General features: G+C 49.6%; 1 protein-coding gene and 1 pseudogene across 2 annotated transcripts in view; both read left to right on the top strand.

Annotated features, from left to right (window-relative positions):
* MND1 (meiotic nuclear divisions 1) overlaps window positions 1-26,262 on the top strand; it is a 267,374-nt gene that overhangs the window by 172,192 nt on the left and 68,920 nt on the right. For both annotated transcript variants that reach the window (XM_063920524.1, XM_063920523.1), the window contains one exon: window positions 5,180-5,254. In XM_063920524.1, the coding sequence (XP_063776594.1) occupies window positions 5,180-5,254 (75 nt within the window). The remainder of the gene's footprint in view (window positions 1-5,179; window positions 5,255-26,262) is intronic.
* LOC134949431 (5S ribosomal RNA) lies at window positions 2,410-2,528 on the top strand (annotated as a pseudogene).

Below are 26,262 nucleotides of genomic sequence, written 5' to 3'. Positions count from 1 at the left end.
GAGGTCGCTGGATGGCTAAGCTAAGCGACACAAGTGGCCGACACAAACACCTGGCCCATCTAGGAGTGGCACTGCAGTGTCAGACAGGATGGCACTTCAAAAAAATAGTCCCCAAACAGCACATGATGCAAAGAAAAAAAGAGGCGCAATGAGGTAGCTGTGTGACTAAGCTAAGCGACCCAAGTGGCCGACACAAACACCTGGCCCATCTAGGAGTGGCACTGCAGTGTCAGACAGGATGGCAGATTTAAAAAATAGTCCCCAAACAGCACATGATGCAAAGAAAAAAAGAGGTGCACCAAGGTCGCTGGATGGCTAAGCGACCCAAGTAGCCGACACAAACACCTGGCTCATCTAGGAGTGGCACTGCAGTGTCAGGCAGGATGGCACTTCAAAAAAATAGTCCCCAAACAGCACATGATGCAAAGAAAAATGAAAGAAAAAAGAGGTGCAAGATGGAATTGTCCTTGGGCCCTCCCACCCACCCTTATGTTGTATAAACAGGACATGCACACTTTAACGAACCCATCATTTCAGCGACAGGGTCTGCCACACGACTGTGACTGAAATGACTGGTTGGTTTGGGCCCCCACCAAAAAAGAAGCAATCAATCTCTCCTTGCACAATCTGGCTCTATATACTGGTGGTCAGCAAACTGTGCAAAATTGAAATGCACCACAGGTATGGATGGATAGTATACTTGACGACATAGAGGTAGGTAGAGCAGTGGCCTTCTGTACCGTACTGCTATATATTATATACTGGTGGACAGCAAACTGCAAAACTGAAATGCACCACAGGTATGGATGGATAGTATACTTGACGACACAAAGGTAGGTAGAGCAGTGGCCTACTGTACCGTACTGCTATATAGTATATACTAGTGGTCAGCAAACTGTGCAAAACTGAAATGCACCACAGGTATGGATGGATAGTATACTTGACGACACAGAGGTAGGTAGAGCAGTGGCCTACTGTACCGTACTGCTATATAGTATATACTGGTGGTCAGCAAACTGTGCAAAACTGAAATGCACCACAGGTATGGATGGATAGTATACTTGACGACACAGAGGTAGGTAGAGCAGTGGCCTACTGTACCGTACTGCTATATATTATATACTGGTGTACAGCAAACTGTGCAAAACTGAAATGCACCACAGGTATGGATGGATACTAGTATACTTGACGACACAGAGATAGGTAGAGCAGTGGCCTACTGTACCGTACTGCTATATATTATATACTGGTGGACAGCAAACTGTGCAAAACTGAAATGCACCACAGGTATGGATGGATACTAGTATACTTGACGACACAGAGGTAGGTAGAGCAGTGGCCTACTGTACCATACTGCTATATAGTATATATTGGTGGTCATCAAACTGTGCAAAACTGAAATGCACCACAGGTATGGATGGATACTAGTATACTTGACGACACAGAGGTCGGTAGAGCAGTGGCCTACTGTACCGTACTGCTATATAGTATATATTGGTGGTCAGCAAACTGTGCAAAACTGAAATGCACCACAGGTATGGATGGATACTAGTATACTTGACGACACAGAGGTAGGTAGAGCAGTGGCCTATTGTACCGTACTGCTATATAGTATATATTGGTGGTCAGCAAACTGTGCAAAACTGAAATGCATCACAGGTATGGATGGATAGTATACTTGATGACACACAGGTAGGTAGAGCAGTGACTTTCTGTACCGTACTGCTATATAGTATATACTGGTGGTCAGCAAACTGTGCAAAACTGAAATGCACCACAGGTATGGATGGATAGTATACTTGACGACACAGAGGTAGGTAGAGCAGTGGACTACTGTACCGTACTGCTATATATATAGTTATACTGGTGGTCAGCAAAATTCTGCACTGTCCTCCTACTATATACTACAATGCAGCACAGATATGGAGCGTTTTTCAGGCAGAGAACGTATAATACTGGTGGTCACTGGTCAGCAAAACTCTGCACTGTCCTCCTACTATATAAGGAAAGGAGGGTTTTTGATCCTGCACCGACCTAGATTTGAAGTACATAGGTAATAATATAGAAGCCAGGAATGGACAATAATTTGAACCAGGATCCATTAGTATCCAAACAATTGAGGTAACCCAAAGGGACCTACTATAATCTTACCTAATAGTCCATTGCAACTACTTTCTTCTATCCCAGAATTATTTTCCTGCTTTTCTTCCTTCTGTGAACTCTACTCCACGATTCTGGGGAGCGTGTCCCCTCAGGAGACACGTCTCTTCAGTCTAACGTGGACAGCAGATTCACACCTACTCATCTTCTACTATTCCCCTTCCCCACGCATTCCCAGCATTCTTTTTCTGAGGAGGAATCAATCCTCCCGTTTCGGTGCACTCTCATTGGTGCTATAGGGTCAAACCTTCCTACGACCATACCCCTAGGTTCACGCCCAATCTCGTCCGATCTTGGAAGCTAAACGGAGGTGGGCTGGGTCAGTACCTAGACGGGCGACCACTAGGGAATACCCAGTGAAGTAGGGAGACTCTCTTCCCTGTAGAAACAACACCAACAGCAGTATCACCACTTATACTCAATCCTCCTACTTCTTGAACCTTTATTCGTTATTTTTTTCATCCATGACAGTGGTTAATTATTAGATTTGTTATTTAGTGTGTGGGTTCTCCCACTCACGAATTCAACCCAATTTAGGGCTGCATTAATACAAACACAGTTTGTACAGATCTTGGGCAGACGGAAGCAGCATAGTATGTAGCTATCTTCCGATATGCATTTATCCAGGCATAATTAAGAACTGAACATTTTCTAATTTTGGGAGACATTTTTCTCCAGCTGGCATATCTACGTTTGTTTTATGTTTAACCTGTTTTGTTGAGTCCCCATGCATTTTAAAGAGTAGAAATAAAGACTTCATCATTAACTTTTAGATACATTACCTATCAATCAACATTTAGTTAACACAAGAGTGCGCCCAAACAAGAGTCATACTTTTCTCTTTTCGTACATATATGCTTTCCTCCTACTATATAATACTGCTGGTCCCCAGTCCCCACAATAAAGCAATTAGCACACTGAGCACAGATATTTGCAGCACACTGTGCACAGATATTTGCAGCACACTGTGCACAGATATGGAGCGTTTTTCAGGCAGAGAACGTAGATATTTGCACTTGCAGCACACTGAGCACAGATATTTGCAGCACACTGAGCACAGATATTTGCAGCACAATTTGCATCCCACTGAACATAGAAACTGAGAGGACGCCAGCCACGTCCTCTCACGATCATCTCCAATGCACGAGTGAAAAATGGCGGCGACGCGCGGCTCCTTATATAGAATATGAATCTCGCGAGAATCCGACCGCGGGATGATGACGTTCGGGCGCGCACGGGTTAACCGAGCAAGGCGGGAGGATCCGAGTCTGCCTCGGACCCGTGTAAAATGGGTGAAGTTCGGGGGGGTTCGGATCCCGAGGATCCGAACCCGCTCATCACTACTTATAATATACATTAATATATATTTACCAGTCATGTAGTCATATTGGGACAGAAGTAAAATAGGAGTCCGAGTCAAAGGTTTGGTATACCATCTCCACAGCCCTGGATTTGTGTGATCCACTCCTCTAGTCATATATACACTAGGGTACCTCATGCAATTGCAGTCTGTAGTAGCAATGGGCTGAAGGAAAAAATTCCATATTCCACAAGCTGCACCAAGTCTACACCATAGAATTTTCCCATGTCATGGATTGACACTGCTATACGATAATATCCTCTCTCCTGCTGTTCAAATGTTACAACAAGAGGTTAAACAAGTAAATACAGAAGCAACAGGGGTAAGGAACTTTATTAATGTCTGTGACTTCTTGCATTCTTCCCAAGCCCGCTACAAGAAGAGACCTGTTACAGTCACATAGGTCATAGCATCAGAATACTCTGTGCATTCAGAGTATACACTAGTGGCAATGTGAATTCATTATATGGAGAAAAGTTAGTGACCATTTAAAAATATACTGAGTCCAGTGCTCTTAGCAAATGTTACCCTTGCTCAGGGTAAGAATATAGGACCTCATTCAGCTTCAGTTGCAGTTTTGCTATTTATGCGAACGCATTGATGATTTGTGGAAGCCCCCCCTGCCTCCACAGCCAGGCTGCTGAGGCAGGCGCAGCGGGCCATTTTTGGGGTCGTAGTGGCACGCAGCCACCCCCGAACCCACCCCTGTTTTAGTCACCACACCTGTCCAACGCTGCATCACCGCCCCTGCCCTCATAACTGAGATGCTATAGCATCTCCCCGCTTGTGCACGCACAGAGTGGTTCCTGCACATGCGCCCTGCAGGGGTCAGATGGGAGATGCGATCACATCTCAATTCCGTCTAATGCTGAATCTTTGGTAGGTTAGGTTCAGTGTTCATTCCTATTGTACTAATGTTTAAACTCCCGGTTGTTCATGTGTGCACACACATTTGAAGGGTACACACATAGACACCTGTGCATGAAACACCTCTCATGTAGTGACCGTGTGCTCCACACATCATGCTAAATACACTTACTAGTTCAGTTACAAAAACACAAAAATATACAGGCCTGCAGCATAAATTATTCTATCTATCTATCTATGTGTGTGTTTTTCAATACTGTGTTCACTCATCAGCACTTAAATTCTGCCATATAGAGGGGTCTATTCAATTGATGTCAGGTCCTTTCCGACGGAAAGGAACCAACAGTTCAATATTCAATTTGAGGCCATATCCAACAGGTTTTGGCCGTTTCCGACAATGTCTATCCGACTTTTTTTAAAGTCTGATTGACATTGTCGAAAACGAACGAAAACCTGTACGATTTGGCCGCAAATCAAACATAACACGTGGATCTGCAGCTAGTCTGCAGATCCACATGTTTTCTGACAAGTCGGAAAAACGTCAGCCCCATCGAATGTCGAATCATGATTTGACTTAAAAAAGTTGGATATTGCCGTCTTTCCAGGTAGACGGCAGTTCAGACTATAATTGAATAGACCGCATAGTGTAATATTATTGCTTAAGGATCTTAACAAGTGAGGTCACCCAAATTCATGATACTATACTTGCATATACATGTTGTTATACCAGATAGTGTTGTGTTTTTTTCTTGTATAAGTAATTTCTATTGTGTCCTTTTTTTTTCCTTTTAGTTTACAGAAGCAAATCAGAAGAAAAAACACTTACAGCACAGTGTGGAAAAATCAAAAGTTGGACGTGAAAATACGGTACTTTAATTTGTAAAACTTGCATTGAAAAAAATGTGAAATATAAGGGAATCTGTGGGCACCAGATCCAGTCCCATTTTGTGAGGTTGTTTTCCTTCCTGCGGCACTGATAGCTAACAGTAATTTTTTACATCCCTTTGTTGGCCTCCTGGGAGCATCCCCAAGATTGCCCCTCCTGGGGTAAATGAGACGACATGCATCAAGTGTTATTCTGCACACTGTCGTTCTGAGTGACAGAAATATCTAAGGGGCATTCCCACAAGCAGTGGTAAATACGGTATCAGCAGTTACTTTGTCACATGTAGGACATGTATGGCAAGAGGAAAGACCCATTTGGAAGCACCTTACAGGAGATAAACAAGTATTATGACAATATTGAGGCAATGTGCGATATACAGTAAGTACTGGCAGACAAAAGATTGCAGGAGGTGCCAACGCCTGAACTAACTGTGCTATAGTGAGGGAGGGATGGAAAATGCAAAAGCCATTTGGACAAGCCAGGTGAAATTACTGAATTATCTAGGGTGTCGTGAAAACTTGCACTTATTTTCTCTTACGCCCTAGAGAACACTGGGGTCCATTTAGTACCATGTGGTATAAGCGGGTCCACTAAGAGCCTTGGGCACTTTAAGAATTTGATAGTGTGCGCTGGCGCCTCCCTCTATGCCCCTCCTACCTGACTCAGTTTAGAAAATGTGCCCGGAGGAGCTGGTCACGCTGAAGGAAGCTCCTGAAGAGTTTTCTGCATTTATTTTTATGTTTGTTATTTTCAGGCAAGGCTGGTTAGCACCAGCCTGCCTGCTTCATGGTACTTAGGGGGGGGGGGGACGTCCCAACCTCTTGAAGGGTTAATGGTCCTGTTCCCCGCTGACAGCACACTGAGCTCCTTAGGGATCTATTCGCAAGCCCCACCCTGGCAAGTGTACAGTCCTGCAGCACGCCGCCACCCCTAACAGAGCCAGAAGAAGTTAGAGTGGTGAGTACTGAGGCGGCGTCCTGGCTAGCGGGGCGCCGGCCATTATGGCGGCATGAGGGTATGGAGATGCAAGGCTTCTACACGGGGTGGAATGCGTCTCCAGACACAGTACACAACTGCATCTCAGTACGCTGTACACAGTACTCATACTGGCACAACAGCCTTAAAACCGCGTGCCATTGAAGGGACGGAGCTTCACTATGATAGGATCCAGCAGCTCACCAGCGCCATTTTCCCTCTGCAGTGGACACAGACACTGACTGACAGGGACGCGCAGCTCCTCCAGTGTGACTCAAAATTACCTCATAGAGGGGGGGGGGGAGAGTGACTATTAGTGTACTAAGCCCCTATCAGGGTACTTAGTCTGCGACCCGGCTAAGCTTGGCATTAGCGGCAAGGGCGCAGTGGGGGCTGGCTCCAAACAACGCTTTGTCTCCCTGAAGGGCTTTTTGTGGGTTACTTGTGCTTAACCTTTTCGTGTGTGTGTGTGTGCTCTGTCACATTTACATTATGTCAGGCAAAGAGTGTGTTTCTTGTACAGCGGAGTGTTCCTCTAGGTACTCAGGGTTCACAGAACAGCGGGGCTGAACCGGAGTGGGTTAATGTGGTCATTCCGAGTTGTTCGCTCGCTAGCAGTTTTTAGCAGCCGTGCAAACGCTATGCCGCCTGGGAGTGTATTTTAGCTTAGCAGTAGTGCAAACGAAAGGATCGCAGAGTGGCTACAAAATAATTTTGTGCAGTTTCAGAGTAGCTCAGACCTACTCAGCGCTTGCGATCACTTCAGACTGTTCAGTTCCTGTTTTGACATCACAAACACACCCTGCGTTCGCCTAGCCACGCCTGCGTTTTTCCTGGCACGCCTGCGTTTTTTCGAACACTCCCTGAAAACGGCCAGTTGACACCCAGAAACGCCCTCTTCCTGTCAATCACTCTGCGGCCAGCAGTGCGACTGAAAAGCTTCGCTAGACCTTGTGTGAAACTACATTGTTCGTTGTAATAGTACGACGCGCGTGCGCATTGCGCTGCATGCGCAGAAGTGCAGATTTTTTGCCTGATCGCTGCGCAGCGAACAAAAGCAGCTAGCGATCAACTCGGAATGACCTCCTAATTCTCTTAAAGGAATGATCTCCACTCTTTCTACAAAATTGTCCCGCAATGAGAAAGACGCAAGACTTAAAACAGACTGTGAATGAGTTTATGAACAGAGACTCAATCCCCAAAACAGCGTCTTAATCCCCACCCATTTTTCCGCAAAAGCGATCTCTGGCCCATATCCTGCAATCTGACTCTGACGCTGATGGGTCAGACGTGGAGGAGGGTGAGGTGGACTTGGAGGGGGGGTTGCGGCTCTGTCACCGGGAATAGAGGCTCTTATAGAGGCTATCAGAGATGTTCTGCATATTCCTGATAAGGTGTCAACGGAGTGTGAGGAATCTTATTTTAATGTAAAATAGAAGTCCTCAGTCACTTTTCCTGTGTCAAAGGAATTGAATACCCTGTTAGAAGAAGCACGGGGTAATCCTGATAAGAAATTTCAGATCCCTAAAAGGTTCACGGAGCGATATTCTAAGCAATCTGACTAGATTGATTAGAATTTAAGCCTGATCGCTCCGTGAGTACCCCTGATAGCGATGCGCAGCCCCGCGCATCGCTATCGCTGCTGCTAGATTGGCCTGCATGCAGGCCAATCTAGCGGGTCGCTCACTTCACCCGCTGGGTGAAGTGAGCGCCCCCCGTCTCCCCCCGCACGCTCAGCACAGATCGCGCTGTGCTGAGCGGCGGGTACTGGGCTTAACTCTCATCTTTTCCCTTTCCTCTGGAGGATAGGGAAAATCCACGATAGTGGACGCATCAGTCTCTAGGCTGTCACGTAAAATTGTATTGCCTGTTCCTGGTGCAGCCTCCCTAAAAGACACGGCTGATTCTAAAATTGAGACTACACTCAAATCATTGTACACAGCTGCTGGGGTGGCTCAAAGACCCACTATTGCATGTGTGTGGATCACAAAAGCCAGTGCAAAATGGTCAGGTAACCTAATTGAGGGGTTAGATTCCTTGTCTAGGGGGTAATGATGTCTTACTCCTGCAGCATATACAGGACTCTGAACTTTATGGTGGAAGCCATAAAAAAGATAGGCTTGCTTAACGCACATACCACCGCTATGGCAGTGTCGGCACGCAGGGGCTTGTGGCTACGCCAGTGGACTGCTGACGCGGACTCCAGGAAAGGCGTGGAAGGCCTACCATTCACAGGAGAGGCCTTGTTTGGAGATGAACTAGACATATGGATATCCACAGCTACTGCAGGTAAGTCTACGTATCTTCCTTCCGCAGCCCCCCCAACCAAGAAGACTTCTTCAGCTTCTACTGTGAGTTACAGTCCTTTCGGACGGCCAAGTTCAAGGACAAATTCAGAGGTGCTTCTACATCCTCCAGCGGCGCAAGAGGTAAACCACGCAAACCAGCAACTGCAGGTGCTCAGGAAGAGCGCCCTGCTTCCTCAAAGACTTCAGCATGACGGTGGACAGCAATGCCTGGAAGGCTGTCAGGTGGGAGCCCGCCTACAATTCTTCAGTCAGATCTGGTCACGTTCGTGCCAGGATCCCCGGGTCATAGATATTTCCCAGGGCTACAGACTGGAGTTCCATAAGCTCCCACATCAGAGTCTTTAAATCAGGCTTGCCAGTTTCACAAGAGGCAAGTATTACTTTACAGCATGCCATTCAAAAACTGGTACAGACTCACGTCATTGTTCCAGTTCCACCTCATCTGCTCAACAAGGGGTACTACTCTAACTTGTTTGTAGTGCCGAAACCGGGCAGTTCGGTAAGACTGATTCTGGACCTCAAATCTTTGAACCCGTACTTACGAGTGTTCAAATTCAAGATGGAGTCTCTGAGAGCGGTGATCTCAGGTCTGGAGGAAGGGGAATTCCTAGTGTCTCTGGATATCAAGGATGCGTACCTTCACATTCCGATCTGGCCGCCTCATTAGGCTTATCTACGGTTTGCATTGCAGGACTGTCAGTACCAGTTCCAGGCCCTGCCATTTGGTCTCTCCACGGCACCGAGGGTGTTCACCAAGCTAATGGCAGCGATGATGTTTCTACTCCGCAAACAGGGAGTGAACATAATTCCGTACCTGGACGATCTACTGATAAAAGCACCGTCCAAGGAAAAGTTGCTGGATAGCCTTGGTCTCTCAACCAAACTCCTCCAGGATCACGGGTGGATTCTGAACCTTCCAAAGTCTCACCTAGAGCCAACAAGGAGACTCCCTTTCTTGGGAATGATAGGCATTGGTAATCCAGTCGATGGTTTGGGATGTCCTGAACCCGGGTGTCGGTATATCTGTGCATTCGCCTTCTGGGGAAAATGGTGGCCTCTTACAAGGCTCTTCAATATGGAAGGTTTCACGCAAGACCCTTCCCACTCGATCTGTTGGACAAATGGTCCGGATCGCATATTCATATGCACCAGAGGATCCGTCTGTTGCCAAAAGCCAGGATCTCCCTTCTGTGGTGGCTACAGACTTCTCACCTCGTCGAGGGTTGGAGGTTCGGATTTCATTACTGGATTCTGTTAACCACAGACGCAAGCCTCAGGTTGGGGAGCAGTCACTCAGAGGGTGCAGTTTCAAGGAAGATGGTCAAGTCAGGAAGTCGTCCTTCCAATCAACATTCTGGAACCCAGGGCCATGTACAATGCCCTTCTCTAGGCCTCACATCTTCAAGATCAGGTCATTCAGGTCCAGTCGGACAATGTGACGGCAGTGACGTACATAAACCGACAGGGCGGAACGAAAAGCAGAGCAGCAATGTCAGAGGTGTCAAGAATTCACCTCTAGGCAGAAAGAAACGCTGTGGCGTTGTCAGTGGTCTTCATTCCGGGAGTAGACAACTGGGAAACAGACTTCCTCAGCAGACACGACCTGCACCTAGGGGAGTGGGGCCTTCACCCGGAAGTGTTCAGGTGCTTGACAAGTCGATGGGGATATCCACAGAGCGACATGATGGCTTCTCATCTCAACAAGAAGCTCAAGCGGTATTGTTCCAGGTCGAGAGACCCACAGGGGCGGTGGATGCCTTGACGACGCCATGGGTCTATCAGATGGTGTACGTTTTTCCTCCACTTCCTCGGATCCCAAGAATTCTAAAGAGAATAAAATTGGAAAAGATTCTAGGAATATTCATTGCTCTGGACTGGCCAAGAAGGGCCTGGTATGCGGACCTTCTGGAGATGCTCTCAAAGATCTGTGGCCTCTTCTATAACAGGGCCCGTTTGTCTTTCAGGACTTACAGCGGCTACGTTTGACGGCATGGATGTTGAGCAGCTGATTCTAGCCAGGAGAGGGATCTCTCACAAGGTTATCCCGACTATGATCCAAGCCAGGAAGGGGGTAACGTCTAAGCATTACCATCGTATTTGGAAGAAATACGTCTCTTGGTGTGAGAGCAGAAATTATTCTGCTGTGGAATTTCATCTAGGACATTTCCTGCTTTTTCTGCAGGCAGGCGTGGATGTGGGCCTGCGTCTGGGCTCCATAAAAGTCCAGATTTCGGCCTTGTCCATTTTCTTTCAGAAACTATTGTTTTCTCTCCCTGAGGTCCAGACGTTCTTGAAAGCAGGGGCGTAGCGAGGGTGGCGCAAGTGGAACTCATACGCCAGGCGAGACAAAATACCAAAAAGATAAACGATCAGGCGCTAATAGGTGCTGTTGCTCTAATGCTGCTGCTAAATACTTGGGGTAGTCACACCCAAGAACCAATACACAAAAGAAAACACAGTAGCAGCGCTAACGTAATTGTGATTAATATACTAAGAAGGATTGAGTGATAAAAATAATTCTCATTTAATAGAATATACAATTAAAAACTACATTAAAACACATACAGCTGATGGTAAAAATCATAATAAATAAAATGGAAAAGTATTAAAGGGTCACAATTACAGCTGCCTACATCAGTGTAATCAGTTCCTGAACGGAATAAACTGGAATGCAGACGGGTGAATAAGTGGAGACGGACTGACGGCACAGTCCTATCAATTAACTTTACCACATTCGGGCCGCTAGAGGTGTAGTCCCTTGAGAGTGTCTCTTAAGGTTATTTAAAACCAGCCACAGTCTCCCCCTCCTCTGTATTCCCATGGCTGCCTTGCCCCTGTGTCTTTCCATGGCTCCCCCCCATGTCTGGTCTCCGCATGGCTGCCCCCTGTGTCTCTGCATAACTGCCCCCCCCCCCCCCCCCCGTGTCTCTGCGTGGCCGCACCCGCGGATCTCCCCATGACCGCCTCCCCCCTGTGTATCCCCATGGCTGCCTCCCCCAGTGTCTCCCCATGGCTGCCTTCCCCCCCTTTAGCTCCCCAAGACTGTCTCCTCCCCCTCTGTATTCCCATGGCTGCCTTTCCCCTGTGTCTTTCCATGGCTCCCCCCCCCCCCATGTCTTGTCTCTGCATAGCTCCCCCCCCCCCCCCCCCCCCGTGGCTCTGCATGGCTGCCCCACCGGAACTCAACATGGCTTCCCCTCCCCCTGCCTCTGCATGGCTGCCCCCCTCTCCCCACCCGGATCTCAGCATGGCTCCCCCCCCCCCCTGTGCCTCTGCATGGCTGCCCCCCAAGGCCCCCCCACTCCGTTCATCTGCATGGCTGCCCCCCCCCTGTGCATGGCTGCCCCCCCCCGTGTCTCAGAATGGCTGCAAACCCCCCCCCCCCCCCGTCTCTGCATGGCTGCCCTCCTATGTCATTGCATGGCTGCCCCCCCGTGTCTCAGCATAGCTGCCCTCCCCCTGCGTCTCAGTGTGGCTACCCCCCCCCCGTGTAGTTTATTAATCACAATTACGTTAGCGCAGCTACTGTGTTTTCTTCTAATACTCCAGGCGCCTGTCTCTGGCAAGGGCGCCGCGTCCGCAGTCCTGCCAGTAGCAACTCTCGGCGGCTTCTCTGCAGGAGGTGGGGCAGCCATGCAGAGACACGGGGTGGGGGTTTGCAGCCATGCTGAGACACAGGGGGGGGGGGCAGCCATGCCGAGATACAGGGGGGAACAGCCATGCCAAGACACAGGGAGGGGGCAGCCATGCTGAGACACTGGGGGGAGGGTAAGGGGGGGGGCAGTCATACCGAGACACAGGGGGGGGGGGGTAGCCATATTGAGAAACAGGGGGGGGGGGGGGGGGCAGCCATGCATAGACATAGGAGGGCAGCCGTGCCGAGACACGGGGGGAGCAGCCATGCTGAGACACAGGTGGGGGGTGCAGCCGTGCAGAGACATGGGGGGGGGGGGGGCGTTTGCAGCCATGCTGAGACACAGGGGGGGGGGGGCAGCCATGCCGAGATACAGGGGGGAACAGCCATGCCGAGACACAGGGAGGGGGCAGCCATGCTGAGACACGGGGGGGCAGCCATGCAGAGGCGCACCAGGGGGGGGGGGAGCCATGCTGAGATCCGGGGGGGGGGGGGGCAGCCATGCAGAGACACGGGGGGGGGCAGCTATGCAGAGACACAGGGGGCAGCCATGCGGAGACAAGACATGAGGGGAGCCATGGAAAAACACAGGGGACAGGCAGCAAATGGAATACAGAGGGGGAGGGAGACGGTCTTGGGGAGCTGGTCTTGGGGAGCTAAAGGGGGGGAAGGCAGCCATGGGGAGACACTGGGGGAGGCAGCCATGGGGATACACAGGGGGGAGGCGGTCATGGGGAGATCCGGGGGGGGCAGCCATGCAGAGACACGGGGGGGGGGGGGGGGGCAGCTATGCAGAGACACGGGGCAGCCATGCGGAGACAAGACATGGGGGGGAGCCATGGGGATACAGAGGGGGGGACGGTCATGGGGAGATCTGGGGGGGGGGGCAGCTATGCAGATACACGGGGCAGCCATGCGGAGACAAGACATGGGGGGGAGCTATGGAAAGACACAGGGGAAAGGCAGCCATGGGAATACAGAGGGGGGGGAGGGGGACAGTCTTGGGGAGCTAAAGGGGGGGGAGGCAGCCATGGGGAGACACTGGGGGAGGCAGCCATGGGGATACACAGGGAGGAGGCGGTCATGGGGAAATACCTCTTTAATTTATTCCTATGTGCACACTTGGGGGGGCGCCATTGCACGCACATGCTCCGGGCGCCGTGGCTACACCTCTGCTTGAAAGGTGTTCTGCACATCCAACCTCCCTTTGTGTCTCCCACGGCACCTTCGGATCTCAATGTGGTGTTGCAGTTCCTCCAATCGGACTGGTTTGAACCGTTACAGGAGGTGGACGTAAAAAATATCTTACGTGGAAGACCGTCATACTGTTAGCCTTGGCTTCAGCAAGACGTGTGTCGGAGCTGAGGGCTTTGTCTCACAAAAGTCCCTATTTAATTTTCCATGAGGACAGAGCTGACCTCAGAATTCGTCAGCAATTTCTTCCTAAAATGGTGTCCGAATTTCATATCAACCAACCTATTGTGGTTCCGGTTGTCGCCGACAACCTTTGGATGTTGTGAGGTCTTTGAAGGTGTATGTAAAGCGAACAGCTCGTCACAGAAAATCTGTCTCTCTGTTTGTTCTTTATGATCCTAATAAAATTAGGTGTCCTGCTTCAAAGCAGTCCATTGCACACTGTATCAGGCTTACTATTCAGCATGCTTATTCCACGGCAGGTTTGCTGTGTCCAAAATCTGTACAGGCCCACTCTACTAGGTCGGTGGGTTCTTCCTGGGCGGCTGCCCTGGGTGTCTCGGCTTTACAGCTCTGCCGAGCAGCTACTTGGTCAGGTTCGAACACGTTTGCTAAGTTCTACAAGTTCGTTACTTTGGCCTCTGAGGACCTTCAGTTTGGTCAATCAGTTCTGCAGGAACCTCAGCACTCTCCCACCCGGTATGGGAGCTTTGGTACATCCCCATGGTACTAAATGGACCCCAGTATCCTCTAGGATGTAAGAGAAAAGAGGATTTTAATTACCTTCCTGTAAATCCTTTTCTCTGACGTCCTAGTGGATGCTGGGAACTCCGTAAGGACCATGGGGAATAGCGGGCTCCGAAGGAGGCTGGGCACTCTAGAAAGATCTTAGACTACCTGGTGTGCACTGGCTCCTCCCACTATGACCCTCCTCCAAGCCTCAGTTAGATTTCGTGCCCGGCCAAGGTTGGATGCACACTAGGGGCTCTCCTGAGCTCTTAGAAAGTTATAGTCTAAAACAGGCTCACTGCAGCGAGGGACTAAGGGGAGAAGAAGCGAACTCGCCTGCTTGCAGCCGGATTGGGCTTCTTAGGCTACTGGACACCATTAGCTTAAGAGGGATCGACCGCAGGCCCAGCCTTGATGTTCGGTCCCGGAGCCGCGCCGCCGTCCCCCTTACAGAGCCAGAAGCAAGAAGATGGTCCGGAAAATCGGCGGCATGAAGACATCCTGTCTTCACCAAGGTAGCGCACAGCACTGCAGCTGTGCGCCATTGCTCCTCATACACACTTCACACTCCGGTCACTGAGGGTGCAGGGCGCTGGGGGGGGGGCGCCCTGAGGCAGCAATAAAAACACCTTGGCTGGCTAAAATACCTCAATATATAGCCCCTGGGGCTATATATGAGGTAAATACCCCTGCCAGAATCCCATAAAAAGCGGGAGAATACGCCGCGAAAAAGGGGCGGAGCCTATCTCCTCAGCACACTGGCGCCATTTTTCCCTCACAGCTCGGCTGGAAGGAAGCTCCCTGGCTCTTCCCTGCAATTCTACAGTACAGTAAGAGGGAAAAGAGAGGGGGGGCATTAAAATTGGCACTGTATACAGTATATTATATTGAAAAGCAGCTATTAGGGACATAACTCAGTTAGACCCTGTATATATATAGCGCTCTGGTGTGTGCTGGCATACTCTTACTCTGTCCCCCCAAAGGGCTTTTGTGGGTCCTGTCCTCTGTTGGAGCATTCCCTGTGTGTGTGGAGTGTGTCGGTACGGCTGTGTCGACATGTTTGAGGAGGATAATGATGTGGAGGGGGAGCAGATGCCTTTAGCAGGGATGTCACCCCCTGGGGGTCAGACACCTGAGTGGATGGTATTATGGCAGAAAATGAGTGCACGTATAGACTCCTTACATAAAAAATTTGACGACATGCCGACTGTGGGACAGCCGAGTCTTCAGCTCGTGCCTGTCCAGGTGTCTCAAAAGTCATCAGGGGCTCTGAAACGCCCGCTATCTCAGGTGGCACAAGTAGATGTCGACACGGATACTGACACCAGTGTCGACGACGATGAGTCAAATTTAATGCCCGTTAAGGCCATTCACTGCATGATTGAGGCAATGAAAGAGGTGTTAAATATTTCTGATTTACATCCAGGTACCACAAAAAAGGGTATTATGTTTGGGGAGAAAAAACTACCTGTAGTTTTTCCCCCATCAGATGAATTAAATGAAGTGTGTGAAGAAGCGTGGGCTTCCCCTGATAAGAAATTGGTAATTCCTAAGAAGCTACTAATGGCGTTCCCTTTCCCGCCAGAGGATAGGTTACGTTGGGAAACACCACCGAAGGTGGATAAAGCGCTCACACGTTTGTCTAAAAAGGTGGCACTACCGTCCCAGGATACGGCCGCCCTTAAGGAACCTGTTGATAGAAAGCAGGAGGCGATCCTGAAGTCTGTATATACACACTCAGGCATTATACTCAGACCAGCTATTGCGTCAGCATGGATGTGCAGTGCTGCCGCTGCGTGGTCAGATAAACTGTCAGAAGATATTGACACGTTAGACAGAGACACGATCCTGCTAACAATTGACCATATCAAAGACTCAGTCTTATACATGAGAGATGCACAGAGGGAAATCTGCCGGCTGGCATCTAAAGTAAGTGCATTATCCATCTCTGCTAGGAGATGCTTATGGACTCGCCAGTGGACTGGAGATGCAGATTCCAAAAGGCACATGGAAGTTTTGCCTTATAAGGGGGAGGAATTATTTGGGGATGGTCTCTCCGACCTAGTTTCCACAGCAACGTCTGGGAAGTCAGCATTTTTACCCCATGTCCCCTCACAGCCTAAGAAGGCGCCATTTTATCAGGTTCAGTCCTTTCGGTCCCAGAAAAATAAGCGGGGAAAAGGAGGGTCTTTTCTGTCAAGAGGCAGAGGCAGAGGGAAAAGGCTGCAGCAAACAGCAGGTTCCCAGGAACAAAAGTCCTCCCCCGTTTCCTCTTCCAAGTCCGCCGCATGACGGTGGGGCTTCACAGGCGGAGCCAGGTACGGTGGGGGCCCGCCTCAGGAATTTCAGCGATCAGTGGGCTCGCTCACAGGTGGATCCCTGGATCCCTCAAATAGTATCTCAGGGATACAGGCTGGAATTCGAGGCGATTCCACCCCGCCGTTTCCTAAAATCCGCCTTGCCGATTGCTCCCTCAGACAGGGAGGCGGTGCTAGCAGCGATTCACAAGCTGTATTCCCAGCAGGTGATAATCAAGGTACCCCTACTTCAACAAGGCCGGGGTTACTATTCCACACTATTTGTGGTGCCGAAACCGGACGGTTCGGTGAGACCCATTTTAAATTTGAAATCCTTGAACACATACATAAAAAAATTCAAGTTCAAGATGGAATCGCTCAGGGCGGTTATTGCAAGCCTGGACGAGGGGGATTACATGGTATCCCTGGACATCAAGGATGCTTACCTGCATGTCCCCATTTACAATTCTCACCAGGAGTACCTCAGATTTGTGGTACAGGATTGCCATTACCAATTCCAGACGCTGCCGTTTGGACTCTCCACGGCACCGAGGGTATTTACCAAGGTTATGGCGGAAATGATGATACTCCTTCGAAAAAAGGGAGTTTTAATTATCCCATACTTGGACGATCTCCTAATAAAGGCACGATCCAAGGAACAGTTGTTAGTGGGAGTAGCACTATCTCAGGAAGTGCTGAGCCAGCACGGTTGGATTCTGAATATCCCAAAGTCACAGCTGGTCCCCACGACACGTCTAATGTTCCTGGGAATGATTCTGGACACGGCCCAGAAAAAAGTGTTTCTCCCGGAGGAGAAAGCCAGGGAGTTGTCTTCTCTAGTCAGAGACCTCCTAAAACCAAAACAGGTATCGGTGCATCACTGCACGCGGGTCCTGGGAAAGATGGTAGCTTCTTACGAAGCAATTCCATTCGGCAGGTTCCATGCCAGAATTTTTCAGTGGGACCTGTTGGACAAGTGGTCCGGATCGCATCTTCAGATGCATCGTTTAATAACACTGTCTCCACGAACCAGGGTGTCTCTTCTGTGGTGGCTGCACAGTGCTCATCTTCTGGAGGGCCGCAGATTCGGCATACAGGACTGGGTCCTGGTGACCACGGATGCCAGCCTACGAGGCTGGGGGGCAGTCACAAAGGGAAGAAATTTCCAAGGAGACTGCCCTTCACATAAATATTCTGGAACTAAGGGCCATTTACAATGCCCTAAGTCAAGCAAAATCCCTGCTCCTACACCAGCCGGTGCTGATCCAGTCAGACAACATCACGGCAGTCGCCCATGTGAATCGACAGGGCGGCACAAGAAGCAGGACGGCGATGGCAGAAGCCACAAAAATTCTCCGATGGGCGGAAAATCATGTACTAGCACTGTCAGCAGTGTTCATCCCGGGAGTGGACAACTGGGAAGCAGACTTTCTCAGCAGGCACGACCTCCACCCGGGAGAGTGGGGACTTCATCCAGAAGTCTTCCAAATGATTGTAAATCAATCGGGTCGTCCACAGGTGGACATGATGACGTCCCGCCTAAACAAAAAACTAGAGAAGTATTGCGCCAGGTCAAGAGACCCTCAGGCGATAGCTGTGGACGCTCTAGTGACACCGTGGGTGTACCGGTCAGTTTATGTGTTCCCTCCTCTACCTCTCATACCAAAGGTATTGAGAATAATAAGAAAGCGAGGAGTAAACACAATTCTCGTGGTTCCGGATTGGCCGAGAAGAGCGTGGTACCCGGAACTTCAAGAGATGATCTCAGAGGACCCGTGGTCTCTGCCGCTCAGACAGGACCTGCTGCAGCAGGGCCCCTGTCTGTTCCAAGACTTACCGCGGCTGCGTTTGACGGCATGGCGGTTGAACGCCGGATCCTGAAGGAAAAGGGCATTCCGGAGGAAGTCATTCCTACGCTTATTAAAGCCAGGAAAGATGTTACGGCAAAGCATTATCACCGCATATGGCGGAAATATGTTGCATGGTGCGAGGCCAAAAAGGCCCCAACAGAGGAATTTCAACTAGGTCGATTTCTGCATTTCCTGCAAGCAGGAGTGAATATGGGCCTAAAACTGGGCTCCATTAAGGTACAGATCTCGGCTCTGTCAATTTTCTTTCAAAAAGAACTAGCTTCAGTACCTGAAGTTCAGACATTTGTGAAAGGAGTGCTGCATATTCAGCCCCCATTTGTGCCTCCTGTGGCACCTTGGGATCTCAACGTGATGTTGAGTTTCTTAAAATCACATTGGTTTGAGCCACTAAAAACCGTGGATCTGAAATATCTCACGTGGAAAGTGGTCATGTTATTGGCCTTGGCTTCAGCCAGGCGAGTGTAAGAGTTGGCGGCTTTATCATGTAAAAGCCCTTATCTGATTTTCCATATGGATAGGGCAGAATTGAGGACTCGTCCCCAGTTTCTCCCTAAGGTGGTGTCAGCGTTTCACCTGAACCAGCCTATTGTGGTGCCTGCGGCTACTAAGGATTTGGAGGACTCCAAGTTGCTAGACGTTGTCAGGGCCCTGAAAATATATGTTTCCAGGACGGCTGGAGTCAGAAAATCTGACTCGCTGTTTATCCTGTATGCACCCAACAAGCTGGGTGCTCCTGCTTCTAAGCAGACTATTGCTCGTTGGATTTGTAGTACAATTCAGCTTGCACATACTGTGGCAGGCCTGCCACAGCCAAAATCTGTCAATGCCCATTCCACAAGGAAGGTGGGCTCATCTTGGGCGGCTGCCCGAGGGGTCTCGGCTTTACAACTTTGCCGAGCTGCTACTTGGTCAGGGGCAAACACGTTTGCAAAATTCTATAAATTTGATACCCTGGCTGAGGAGGACCTGGAGTTCTCTCATTCGGTGCTGCAGAGTCATCCGCACTCTCCCGCCCGTTTGGGAGCTTTGGTATAATCCCCATGGTCCTTACGGAGTTCCCAGCATCCACTAGGACGTTAGAGAAAATAAGAATTTACTCACCGGTAATTCTATTTCTCTAACGTCCTAAGTGGATGCTGGGGACTCCGTAAGGACCATGGGGAATAGCGGCTCCGCAGGAGACTGGGCACATCTAAAGAAAGCTTTAGGACTATCTGGTGTGCACTGGCTCCTCCCCCTATGACCCTCCTCCAAGCCTCAGTTAGATCTCTGTGCCCGAACGAGAAGGGTGCACACTAGGGGCTCTCCTGAGCTTCTTAGTGAAAGTTTTAGATTAGGTTTTTTATTTTCAGTGAGACCTGCTGGCAACAGGCTCACTGCATCGAGGGACTAAGGGGAGAAGAAGCGAACTCACCTGCGTGCAGAGTGGATTGGGCTTCTTAGGCTACTGGACATTAGCTCCAGAGGGACGATCACAGGCCCAGCTTGGATGGGTCCCAGAGCCGCGCCGCCGGCCCCCTTACAGAGCCAGAAGGCAGAAGAGGTCCGGAAAATCGGCGGCAGAAGACGTCCTGTCTTCAACAAGGTAGCGCACAGCACTGCAGCTGTGTGCGCCATTGCTCTCAGCACACTTCACACTTCGGTCACTGAGGGTGCAGGGCGCTGGGGGGGGGGCGCCCTGAGACGCAATAAAAACACCTTGGATGGCAAAAAAAATGCATCACATATAGCTCCTGGGCTATATGGATGCATTTAACCCCTGCCAGAATCCATAAAAAAGCAGGAGAAAAGTCCACGAAAAAGGGGCGGAGCCTATCTCCTCAGCACACTGGCGCAATTTTCCCTCACAGCTCCGTTGGAGGGAAGCTCCCTGTCTCTCCCCTGCAGTCACTACACTACAGAAAGGGTTAAAAAAAGAGAGGGGGGCACTAATTAGTCGCAGTATTAACTATACAGCAGCTATAAGGGGAAAAACACTTATATAAGGTTATCCCTGTATATATATAGCGCTCTGGTGTGTGCTGGCAAACTCTCCCTCTGTCTCCCCAAAGGGCTAGTGGGGTCCTGTCCTCTATCAGAGCATTCCCTGTGTGTGTGCTGTATGTCGGTACTTTTGTGTCGACATGTATGAGGAGAAAAATGATGTGGAGACGGAGCAGATTGCCTGTAATAGTGATGTCACCCCCTAGGGGGTCGACACCTGAGTGGATGAACTGTTGGAAGGAATTACGTGACAGTGTCAGCTCTGTATAAAAGACAGTGGTTGACATGAGACAGCCGGCTACTCAGCTTGTGCCTGTCCAGACGTCTCATAGGCCGTCAGGGGCTCTAAAGCGCCCGTTACCTCAGATGGCAGATATAGACGCCGACACGGATACTGACTCCAGTGTCGACGGTGAAGAGACGAATGTGACTTCCAGTAGGGCCACACGTTACATGATTGAGGCAATGAAAAATGTTTTACACATTTCTGATAATACGAGTACCACCAAAAAAGGGGTATTATGTTCGGTGAGGAAAAACTACCTGTAGTTTTCCTGAATCTGAGAAATTAAATGAGGTGTGTGATGATGCGTGGGTTTCCCCCGATAACAACGGATAATTTCTAAAATGTTATTGGCATTATATCCTTTCCCGCCAGAGGTTAGGGTGCGTTGGGAAACACCCCCTAGGGGGGATAAAGCGCTCACACGCTTGTAAGGGCTCTACCTTCGCCTGAGATGGCCGCCCTTAAGGATCCTGCTGATAGAAAGCAGGAGGGTATCCTAAAAGGTATTTACACACATACTGGTGTTATACTGCGACCAGCAATCGCCTCAGCCTGGATGTGCAGTGCTGGGTTGGCGTGGTCGGATTCCCTGACTGAAAATATTGATACCCTAGATAGGGACAGTATATTTTTGCCTATAGAGCATTTAAAAGATGCATTTTTATATATGCGTGATGCACAGCGGAATATTTGCCGACTGGCATCAAGTCTAAGCGCGTTGTCCATTTCTACCAGTAGAGGGTTATGGACACGTCAGTGGTCAGGTGATGCGTATTCCAAACGGCATTTGGAAGTTTTGCTTTATTAAGGGAGGAGTTATTTGGGGTCGGTCTTTCAGACCTGGTGGCCACGGCAACAGCTGGGAATTCCACGTTTGTACCCCAGGTCGCCTCTCAACATGAGAAGACGCCGTATTATCAGGCGCAGTCTTTTCGTGGACAAGCGGACAAAAGGTTCCTCATTTCTGCCCCGTGACAGAGGGAGAGGAAAAAGGCTGCAGAAATCAGCCAGTTCCCAGGAACAGAAACCCTCTCCCGCCTCTGCCAAGCCCTCAGTATACGCTGGGGCTTTACAAGCAGAATCGGGCACGGTGGGGGGCCCGTCTCAATGAATTTCAGCGCGCAGTGGGCTCACTCGCAAGTAGACCCCTGGATCCTTCAGGTGATATCTCAGGGGTACAAATTAGAATTCGAGACGTCTCCCCCTCGCCGTTTCCTAAAGTCGGCTTTACCGATGTCTCCTTCTGACAGGGAGACAGTTTTGGAAGCCATTCACAAGCTGTATTCCCAGCAGGTGATAATCAAGATACCCCTCCTGCAACAGGGAACGGGGTATTATTCCACACTGTTGTGGTACCGAAGCCGGACGGCTCGGTGAGACCGATTCTAAATCTAAAATCTTTGAACACTTACGTACAGAGGTTCAAATTCAAGATTGAGTCACTCAGAGCAGTGATTGCGAACCTGGAAGAAGGGGACTACATGATGTCTCGGGACATCAAGGATGCTTACCTTCATGTCAAAATTTACCCTTCTCACCAAGGGTACCTCAGGTTTATGGTACAGAACTGTCACTATCAGTTCAGACGCTGCCGTATGGATGGTACACGGCACCCCGGGTCTTTACCAAGGTAATGGCCGAAATGATATTCCTTCGAAGGAAGTGAATTTTAGTTATCCCTTCCTTGGACAATTCCCTGATAAGGGTAAGATCCAGGGAACAGTTGGAGGTCGGTGTAGCACTATCTCAGGTAGTGTTGCGGCAGCACGATTGGATTCTCAATATTCCAAAATCGCACCTGGTTCCGACGACGTGTCTTCTGTTCCTAGGGATGATCCTGGACACAGTCCAGAAAAAGGTGTTTCTCCCGGAGGAGAAAGCCAGGGAGTTATCCGAGCTAGTCAGGAACCTCCTAAAACCGAGCCAAGTCTCAGTGCATCAATGCACAAGGGTTCTGGGTAAAATGGTGGCTTCCTACGAAGCAATCCCATTCGGCAGATTCCACGCAAGAACTTTCCAGTGGGACCTGCTGGACAAATGGTCCGGATCGCATCTTCAGATGCATCAGCGGATAACCCTGTCACCAAGGACAAGGGTGTCCCTCCTGTGGTGGTTGCAGAGTGCTCATCTTCTAGAGGGCCGCAGATTAGGCATTCAGGACTGGGTCCTGGTGACCACGGATGCCAGCCTGCGAGGCTGGGGAGCAGTCACACAGGGAAGGAATATCCAGGGCTTATGGTCAAGCCTGGAGACATCACTTCACATAAATATCCTGAAGCTAAGGGACATTTACAATGCTCTAAGCTTAGCAAGACCTCTGCTTCAAGGTCAGCCGGTGTTGATCCAGTCGGACAACATCACGGCAGTCACCCACGTAAACAGACAGGGTGGCACAAGAAGCAGGAGGGCAATGGCAGAAGCTGCAAGGATTCTTCGCTGGGCGGAAAATCATGTGATAGCACTGTCAGCAGTATTCATTCCGGGAGTGGACAACTGGGAAGCAGACTTCCTCAGCACGACCTCCACCCGGGAGAGTGGGGACTTCACCCAGAAGTCTTCCACATGATTAAAAACTCGACCGGTATTGCGCCAGGTCCAGGGACCCTCAGGCAATAAGCTGTAGACGCTCTGGTAACACCGTGGGTGTACCAGTCAGGGTATGTGTTCCCTCCTCTGCCTCTCATACCCAAGGTACTGAGATTGATGAGATGGAGAGGAGTAAGCACTATATTCGTGGTTCCGGATTGGCCAAGAAGGACTTGGTAACCGGAACTTCAAGAGATGCTCACGGAGGATCCGTGGCCTCTACCTCTAAGAAGGGACCTGCTCCAGCAAGGACCCTGTCTGTTCCAAGACTTACCGCGGCTGCGTTTGACGGCATGGCGGTTGAACGCCGGATCCTGAAGGAAAAAAGGCATTCCGGATGAAGTCATCCCTATCCTGATCAAAGCCAGGAAGGATGTAACCGCAAAAACATTATCACCGCAATTGGCGAAAATATGTTGCGTGGTGCGAGGCCAGTAAGGCCCGACGGAGGAAATTCAACTGGGTCGATTCCTACATTTCCTGCAAACAGGAGTGTCTATGGGCCTGAAATTGGGGTCCATTAAGGTTCAAATTTCGGCCGTGTCAATTTTCTTCCAAAAAGAACTAGCTTCAGTCCCTGAAGTTCAGACGTTTGTAAAAGGGGTACTGCATATACAGCCTCCTTTTGTGCCTCCAGTGGCACTTTGGGATCTGAATGTAGTTTTGGGTTCCAAAAGTCACATTGGTTTGAACCACTTAAATCTGTGGAGTTAAAATATCTCACATGGAAAGTGGTCATGCTGTTGGCCCTGGCCTGGGCCAGGCGCGTGTCAGAATTGGCGGCTTTATCCTGAAAAAGCCCTTATCTGATTTTCCATTCGGACAGGGCGGAATTGAGGACTCGTCCTCAGTTTCTCCCCAAGGTGGTTTCAGCGTCTCACCTGAACCAACCTATTGGTGGTGCCTGCGGCTACTAGGGACTTGGAGGCCTCCAAGTTGCTAGACGTTGTCAGTGCCCTGAAAATATATGTTTCCAGGACGGCTGGAGTCAGGAAATCTGACTCGCTGTTTATCCTGTGTGCACCCAACAAGCTGGGTGCTCCTGCTTCTAAGCAGACTATTGCTCGTTGGATTTGTAGTACAATTCAGCTTGCACATTCTGTGGCAGGCCTGCCACAGCCAAAAATCTGTAAATGCCCACTCCACAAGGAAGGTGGGCTCATCTTGGGCGGCTGCCCGAGGGGTCTCGGCTTTACAACTTTGCCGAGCAGCTACTTGGTCAGGAGCAAACACGTTTGTAAAATTCTACAAAATTGATATCCTGGCTGAGGAGGACCTGGAGTTCTCTCATTTGGTGCTGCAGAGTCATCCGCACTCTCCCGCCCGTTTGGGAGCTTTGGTATAATCCCCATGGTCCTTACGGAGTCCCCAGCATCCACTTAGGACGTTAGAGAAAATAAGAATTTACTTACCGATAATTCTATTTCTCATAGTCCGTAGTGGATGCTGGGCGCCCATCCCAAGTGCGGATTGTCTGCAATACTTGTACATAGTTATTGTTACAAAAATTGGGTTATTATTGTTGTGAGCCATCTTTCAGAGGCTCCTCTGTTATCATGCTGTTAACTGGGTTCAGATCACAGGTTATACGGTGTGATTGGTGTGGCTGGTATGAGTCTTACCCGGGATTCAAAATCCTTCCTTATTGTGTACGCTCGTCCGGGCACAGTATCCTAACTGAGGCTTGGAGGAGGGTCATAGGGGGAGGAGCCAGTGCACACCAGATAGTCCTAAAGCTTTCTTTAGATGTGCCCAGTCTCCTGCGGAGCCGCTATTCCCCATGGTCCTTACGGAGTCCCCAGCATCCACTACGGACTATGAGAAATAGAATTATCGGTAAGTAAATTCTTATTTTCTCGTAGTCCGTAGTGGATGCTGGGCGCCCATCCCAAGTGCGGTTTATCTGCAATACTTGTACATAGTTATTGTTAACTAAATCGGGTTATTGTTGAGCCATCTGTTGAGAGGCTCTATTGTTTCATACTGTTAACTGTGTTTCATATCACGAGTTGTACGGTGTGATTGGTGTGGCTGGTATGAGTCTTACCCGGGATTCAAAATCCTTCCTTATTGTGTACGCTCGTCCGGGCACAGTATCCTAACTGAGGCTTGGAGGAGGGTCATAGTGGGAGGAGCCAGTGCACACCAGGTAGTCTAAGATCTTTCTAGAGTGCCCAGCCTCCTTCGGAGCCCGCTATTCCCCATGGTCCTTACGGAGTTCCCAGCATCCACTACGGACTACAAGAAATAGAATTACCGGTGAGTAAATTCTTATTTTCTCGTAGTCCGTAGAGGATACTAGGCGCCCGCCCAGTGCTTCGTTCTTCCTGCACTGTTACTTGGTTAAGTAATGTTGGTTCAGCTGTTGCTGTTCCTGTTTCAAGTTTGGTTAGCTTGGCTTTCCTCTTGTTGTGTGTGCTGGTTCGGAATCTCACCACTATCCTTATCTATCCTTCTCTTGAAGTATGTCCGTCTCCTCGGGCACAGTTTCCTAGACTGAGTCTGGTAGGAGGGGCATAGAGGGAGGAGCCAGCCCACACTATCAAATTCTTAAAGTGCCCATGGCTCCTAGTGGAACCGTCTATACTCCATAGTACTAAATGGACCCCAGTATCCTCTGCGGACTACGAGAAAAGGATTTACCGGTAGGTAATTAAAAATCCTATTTTTGTTGGCTTATTTTGCTAAACCAGTCCATGGTGAGTCAAGCGCAAGAAAATCATTATGCATTGTATTAATTATTGCTTGTTATTTATTCTGAAAATGACCAGTGGGGTGGAAGAGATGTTGGAATTATTTTGTTATTTTGCTTATATTGGTGGTCATTCCGAGTTGTTCGCTCGTTGCTGATTTTCGCTGTGCTGCGATTTGTTGCTAAATGCGCATGGTATGCAGAGCGCATGCGCTAAGTTGTTTTACACAAAACTTAGTAGATTTGTTGGTGTTCCTGCGGCACTTTTCAGTCGCACTGCTGATCGGTGAGTGATTGACAGGAAAGGGGCGTTTCTGGGTGGTAACTGAGCGTTTTCCGGGAGTGTGCTAAAAAACGCGGGAGTGTCTGGAGAAACAGGGGAGTGGCTGGCCGAATGCAGGGCGTGTTTGTGACGTCAAACCAGGAACTAAAC

The sequence above is a fragment of the Pseudophryne corroboree genome, chromosome 1, assembly GCF_028390025.1.
Source record: "Pseudophryne corroboree isolate aPseCor3 chromosome 1, aPseCor3.hap2, whole genome shotgun sequence".
NCBI classification, from domain to species: Eukaryota; Metazoa; Chordata; class Amphibia; order Anura; family Myobatrachidae; genus Pseudophryne; species Pseudophryne corroboree.
This window is presented reverse-complemented; position numbering and strand designations above follow the sequence as displayed.